This window comes from Pinus tabuliformis, chromosome 3_1 (assembly GCF_031772625.1).
Source record: "Pinus tabuliformis cultivar Carrire ecotype Pingquan chromosome 3_1, CPIR1, whole genome shotgun sequence".
Classification (NCBI taxonomy): domain Eukaryota; kingdom Viridiplantae; phylum Streptophyta; class Pinopsida; order Pinales; family Pinaceae; genus Pinus; species Pinus tabuliformis.
This window is the reverse complement of record NC_142301.1, coordinates 125,903,558-125,910,666: the sequence shown is the minus strand read 5'-3', so window position 1 is coordinate 125,910,666 and position 7,109 is coordinate 125,903,558. Positions and strand designations below refer to the sequence as shown.

At 37.8% G+C, this 7,109-nt stretch overlaps 1 protein-coding gene across 1 annotated transcript; it reads left to right on the top strand.

Moving 5' to 3' along the window:
* Positions 1 to 927: 927 nt before the first annotated feature.
* On the top strand, positions 928 to 5,662 carry LOC149186090 (uncharacterized). The gene is made up of 10 exons (XM_089410888.1): positions 928 to 1,495; positions 1,579 to 1,697; positions 1,856 to 2,046; positions 2,892 to 3,151; positions 3,286 to 3,392; positions 3,475 to 3,664; positions 3,754 to 4,049; positions 4,157 to 4,309; positions 4,702 to 4,959; positions 5,087 to 5,662. Exons 1-10 carry the CDS (start codon positions 1,297 to 1,299, stop codon positions 5,282 to 5,284), a joined length of 1,971 nt encoding a protein of 656 aa, XP_089267014.1. The 5' UTR covers positions 928 to 1,296; the 3' UTR covers positions 5,285 to 5,662.
* The last annotated feature ends 1,447 nt before the right edge of the window (positions 5,663 to 7,109 follow it).

Here is a 7,109-nt window from a genome sequence, read left to right as displayed (position 1 = left end):
GTGTGGACTTCGTGAAGTGTGATAACCTTGAACGAACACATTTTACGATCACCATTGTAAGATTTTGGTGAGATGGTCAAAAAAATTCAAAATCCATTGCAACATAATTGGACATGCTAATTTGTTGAAAGTGCCACATGAATCACCAAGGGATGTCAAGCTCAAGTCCGGGCATTAGTCCTCGTTGTGTTGTTGTCAATGAGGAATAATAGTTAGTTAGATATAAAATTATGGGCATTAGTCCTCGTTGGTGTCAATGAGGAATAATAGTTAGTTAGATATAAAATTATGAAGAATCTTGATAAAAGCACACTCTTGGTCCCACCATATGCCAAGACACCTTGGCACCTTAAACTTTGTAAGTTAAACATCAAACTAAAAGTGTCCTCCTCCCTAGAAACCACTTAACACAAATTTAACAATCCAATTAAAAGGGTCACATAAATGACCTTCGATTTTTTCTAACACAATCCAAATAAAGAAAAGTTCTAACACAAATTTAACAATCCAATTAAAAGGGTCACATAAATGACCCTCTATTTTTTTAACACAATCCAAATAAAGAAAAGTGAGAAATTCCAAAAAGGTAACACATGTGCTTGTGGGACAAGTCAAATTGAAAATAAATTTAAATAGTCATTTTTAAATACAAGTAAAGTTACTTGATAATTCCTTTTAAACTTAAATAAAGTATAAGTTTAAGTGACAGAATTTTTAGAAAAATAAAAGGAAGGTTACTTCCGATTCCTTTTGAAAGTTGAATAGAATATAATAATTTCTAATAAAAGAAAAGGTACTTCGGCAACCCTTACTGGCTTGAGTTCAACATCCAAGGTGATCAACACGTGTCACGAAGATCTAAGCTCGGTGACCGAAGAGATGCTCCAAATCCCTATCGATTTGAGAAAGAACATGTCGGCCCTCTTCTCAGAATAATCGCTCCGTTCAATTTTCTTGTTGGGTATTTTTCTCACCACGTCAGGTATAAAAAAGGCGAAATACGGAATGACATGTGTTCAAGAGAGCAAGATTGCGGTTTGAGCGTCTGCTTATAATGCGAATTTCAATCTTTCTGGGCAGTGGACTGTCATTGTGGATGGCACATTGGTAGGAAGAGGAAGGGGAGTGGAGCGGAGCGGAGGGTGAGGGTGACAGAGAGAAAACAAAATTGACACAGACAAACAAAAGAGGGCAGAATCCGTCGAGCTTCCGCCATTGTTATTATTGATAATAACCAAATTCTTTGGATTACGAGTTGGGGTTTTATTAGACACAGAGATATCGTTATCATCAGCGATGGCAGCAACAGCAGCGCCACAGTTTCCACCACTGGCTTCGCTTTATGTTGGGGATCTCGACCTTGAGGTCACAGACAGCCAGCTTGCCGAATTCTTTATTCCTGTGGGAACGGTGACCTCAGTTCGAGTCTGTCGCGATAGCATGACCCAGCGCTCCCTTGGCTATGGATATGTCAATTTTCTTGACCCTATAGATGGTGCGTTTTCTTCTTTCTTTATTTTCTTTTCGTTCTTGTTGAATTGATTTATTAATTAGTGCGGTTCTTCTATGTATGTGTAGCTACTCGGGCCATTGACCTTTTGAATTACAAGGAACTGAATGGGAAACCCGTTCGGATCATGTGGTCTCACCGAGACCCTATAGCACGCAGGAGTGGAGTCGGAAACGTATTTATTAAGGTATGTTTTGAGGCTTGCCTGAATTGCATGTTTTATGGCGTTTAGGGTTTAGGCAAGTAGGGTTTGATTGATGTTCTTTTTCCCAAATTGACGCAATTTTATTTTAAAATCAGTTGTTTAATCTATTTCTGGACATGGGCTTTGTTGGATTCTTGCAGAATCTGCATGAGTCTATTGGGAATGCAAGTCTTCATGATACCTTTGTCAAATTCGGGAACATCTTGTCAAGTAAAGTAGCCTACCAGGATGGGAAAAGCAAGGGATATGGGTTTGTTCATTTTGAAACGGAGGAAGCTGCAAACGCAGCCATTGAGAATGTTAATGGGATGCTGTTAGAGGGCAAGCAAGTGTAAGTATATGGTTTTTTGATATTATCCCTGAAGGATAGGGTGCTTATGCAGGATTGTATTGGGAGATTTTGTTTCTTGTGGTTTTATCGACGAAGTTAATTAAATAACTTTGTTTCTTGTTTTCTAATTCATTTAATTTGCATAGATATCTCAAGAAGTAATACGAATGCAGGATTTGTCAATCTGCATTTGTTCAATATGTTGACCCCTGATATTTAATCTATTAATAATTCTATTAATCTTGTTTTCACACACAGAAACGCTAAACCCTTATCTGCAGCAATCAATAATCCTAAACCCCTCACTTGCTTTCAAGTATGTGTTGGCACACAGAAATGTGAGTCTTCACCTGCATTTAATCTTGTATGGTTACATATAAATGCCAAATGCTCACCTGTGGCATTAGGCATGCAACACTGCAAAACCTGCGGCAATTCATGCACATCCATTTATTGTCAATAGTCTTTTCGGCACACTGAATGTGAATCTCTAGCTTATTGTTCTACAATGCTTCATCAATCTGTCTATCTTTGTCTGACACAAAGATGCAAAACCCTTTTCAGCATTGTTAGAGATGCAACCCGTGACCAAATCCCTAACCATTGTGCACTCATTTCTCTAGAGAACTGAAATGCAAAGTCCTAATCTCTTAGTCGTGCAAGTACACATGAGAGCTGCTCCAGGCGTGATTCCTGTAGTTGAAAAAATCTCTTAGTCTTTCTCTTTCGAAAAATGGTGAGCAGGCAAATGATATCTTGTTTGCAATGCTAGTGCGTGTAATTGCCTAACTTCAAGATACATATTTTTCAGATGCTTTATTATTTTGTGCATTCTGTTTCTGTAGATATGTGGGAAAGTTCATTAGAAGGAATGATAGGATTGGATCTTCTGCCGATCAAAAATTCACCAATTTGTATGTCAAGAATCTGGAAGATGATGTAACTGAGGAGCTTTTGTCTGAGAAGTTTTCGAAGTTTGGCAAAATTTCCAATGTAGTTGTAATGAAGGATGAAAGTGGCAAGCCAAGAGGATTTGGATTTGTCAACTTTGAAGATCCAGATGATGCTAAAAAAGCAGTCGAGAGTATGAATGGTTTGCAGATAGGTAAGTCTATTTGGTCATTATATTTGTAGTAGACTAGTTGTTGAAACCAAATTTTGGTATATTTATTTTGTTTTACGCCAACGATTACATGTTCATTGTTAATTCCATCTGTGTATAATGTCTTGTGATACTAGGTAATAAGGTAATATATGTTGGAAGGGCTCAAAAGAAGGCAGAGCGTGAGCAAATGTTGCGGCGGCAATACGAGGAAAGACGTCAAGAGAGGATATTAAAATCTCAGGTGGGTGTTTTGGTTTAGATTTGTCTTTGTTTTTCAAGGTATTATTTTCTTATAGCTTTTCTGCCCTTGTATTTGTGTTCAGGGATCAAATCTTTATGTTAAAAACATTGATGATGCAATTGATGATGATGAACTGCGAAGTGTATTTAGCCATTGTGGTACAATCACGTCAGCAAAAATAATGCGGGATGAGAAGGGGCTTAGTAGAGGCTTTGGATTTGTTTGCTTTACAAGTCCAGAAGAAGCAAACAAAGCTCTGGCAGACTTATCGGGTAACAATTTCATTTGTTGATATGGCTAATTTTGGTATCTCACATATCTGTCATTATCTAACTTTGTTTAATTTTGAGTGCACATACAGGGTATATGTTGCATGGCAAACCTCTTTATGTAGCTATTGCTCAGCGCAGGGAGGTTCGACGTATGCAGTTGCAAGCCCGTTTTGCCCAGCCTATGCCAGCCCTTTCTGGCCCTGGCGGAGCTTCTGTTGGTGGATATCCAACTATGTATTACACACATACTCCTGGTGTTGTCCCACATATGCCACAACGTCAAGGCATCATGTATCCACCTATGGGTTTGAGACCAGGATGGAGGCCATCAGGTGCTTTGGGCCCCCCACAAAGACCTGCTTTCCCACCTATGCCACTTGCTGTGGTAAGAATTCGTCTGTTAAATTGGATATCTTGAATTTCGTAGATTTTTTTTTCTTTGTCTTGTTATGATTGTGATTTCTCATGTAGTTTGGAATGTATTCATTGTAGATTCCAAATAATCCTAGGCAACAAAGGCAACCGAGGGTGCGCATGAATGGGCCCATGCTTCCTCAGCCAGGTCAACCGATGGCCTATATGGCACCATTGCAACAACAGACGTTGGCCCCAGCTACATACAAAGATATAGCTGGAAATCAGCAGGTAATGCAGTGTGATGTTTCAAGAAAGAGGTTTGCCCCTCTCGGTGCTCGATTGTACTTCCCTGTTGGTGAATGCCTTTATTATTAACACCTATATTTATTGTCTTATATTGTAATGTGTGTTCTGTATTTCTGACTGTTTCATGATAGTGTTTAATAATTTCTGAATTGTGAAGAGGCAGTGAATAGTTTCCATGGCCTAGTCAACAGGATTACAGCATCATACATTCTGGAGGAACTTTGAAATAATTTAATATAATTTTTGCATGTTTACTCATGCAACTACGATATTTCAAAGTTACAACTATTGATTTTTTAACGTAAACATGATGCATTGTTACAGCCATTATAGTATTTTTATTTTAGAACTGATCATGGAATGTGGTGAAGCAGCGTCCTTGGCATCCTGCAAAATATGCACCTAATGGTCGACCTCGTGAAATTAACAACATTTCTCAGAATTCAGTCCTCAATGCTGGTTTTGCACCCCAAACAGCAATGAATGGATCTGCATCTGTTGCTGGAGCAAGTTCTGTAGTAGCAAGAAATCAAGCAACAGAGGGGTGGAGCAGTTTGCTAGCTGCTGCAACACCACAACAACAGAAGCAGATGATTGGGGAGCGGTTGTTTCCTCTTGTTCAAAATCATCAGGTAATTTGGCAGAATGAACACTAGAATTTGCTGTTCTCTACTTCAGGGTTGTTTTGGTTCTTGACACTTGAAAGCCTATGTAGAACCTTGACCATGATGATTAAGCTAATAAAATATCTGTCGACAGCCTGAACTTGCAGGTAAAATTACTGGTATGCTGTTGGAGATGGACAATAATGAGTTGTTGCTTTTATTGGAGTCGCCTGATTCCTTGGCTGCCAAGGTGGAGGAAGCTGTCCAAGTTCTCAAAATGTCCCAGTCCAAGGTTTCAACCCAAGATCCTCGCAATGGAAATTTCTTGGCTGGAGGGATAGCCGTCAATTGATAGTTTTGTAGTTTTAATATCTTTTTTGATAGGACATTCATTCCGGCTTTCTTAATATACGTAAATGGTGAGTGAGAGATTCAACAAATTTAAAGTTGAAGCATGAGTCTAGCTTCCTGTCCCAGCATTCTTCTATAATTTCTGGTATGATTAACCATGAAGGTTATATTAGCCCTATTCTTTGATTAATTTTCTAAGGGCACAATGCACCATAAACTTTGAACTTCCTGTATTTTTTTTGATATGAACCCCACATTGTAATTATTGGGTATCAAAGTTGTCAAATTAAGAACGTGATGATTCAATTGAATACATTATTGGCATGTAAACTATTGCAGTATTTTTGAATGGGATTATTGCATACAATTTTCTTAGTTAGATGCAATTAAATGGATTAGCTCATGGTTTATTGAATGGGATTATTGCATACAATTTTCTTAGTTAGATGCAATTAAATGGATTAGCTCATGGTTTAAGCAAATTAGCAAAAAAGTAACTTCTTGATTTAATGGTCTTATTCCTCTGAACCATATATGTCTCATTCAAGAGCTGTTGAATTTTGACTTGTGATTTCTTTACAATGAGGTGACTATGATTAACAATTTTTGGCTGTGATGCTTGTTGATTACTGTGGGAACTGGGATGAATATTATATCCATTACGAATGATATGCACATTCATAATTTTTTCCTATTGCTATGCAGTTATTTTTGTCATGGATGTTTTCATACCACTCAATTTCCAGTAAAGATAGGTTTTAGTCTAGTGCTTCTCTAGTACTCGGTGAATTATTGTACCACTTAAGGGTGGGGGTGCTATTCATCTTTCAATAATAGGAATAAAGAAATTCTACATGAAGGCCAAAGAAAAATGAAAGATAATAATTCTATCATTCCAGGAAGGAGGAAATTATACAATGCGGCTGTTACTGGGTAATACACAGGTTGGGGGCCATTTCTTGCTTGGAAACGTGTGAGATGGGTACACAGTAAAAATGCAAGGAAAGTAAAAACGATGTAAATTGCAATAGAGCATTTCATTTGTAAAGCTCTGGGCAGAAAGCTTAAAATGCTAATCGCAAGTAATGACTTTCGTACTTGGAAACGAGTCAGGTGGGTACAGTAGGAAACTACAAGGGAAGTAGAAACGATGTCTACTTATGTCACTTCCACACAGCTTTGTTTGTTTCCAAAGCTGCAGTGGAGCATTGGATTTGTAAAGTTCCAGGTGGAAATTTTGAAATCCCTGTATCGAATAATGCCTGTGTTGGAGGAATTTTAAGGTAGGGTCTATTTCATTCTTGGATATGATTCAGATGGGTAACAAACAAAGCTTTAGATAGCCCAACATGGTTGAGAATTTCTTGCTTGACAATGTGTAAAGCGAGAGTTCATTTAGAGCATAAAACTTGGAAATGTAACCCTAGCATTTTTACAGAGCATAAAGATATTCATATTATAAAATTGGCTAAGCGTGTGTTTTGGTGTTTGATATAGCAGTTAGAGGAAAAAAAGTTCCTGTTAGTACGAAATATCGAGCAATTGATTTAGTAGGCCAACTTGTTTGAGAAACTAAATTTCCTTGTTCATGTTGAATCATTTGGCCTGTTAGGTGGCTTCGTTTCTCATGTAGGGATTCACAAAGTTACGGGCCTTACTCTTGGCATGCTTTGAATTTTAAATATCCTTAAGTCCTTTTTCCCTATGTACCATTTACACTTTCTAGATTTCTTTGTGGCTACATTATATGCTAAAATGTGGACTTTACTTTGGATGTATCTACTTCCTGCATTTGTTTTTCATAGACTATCCCCTGTTTCTTCCTT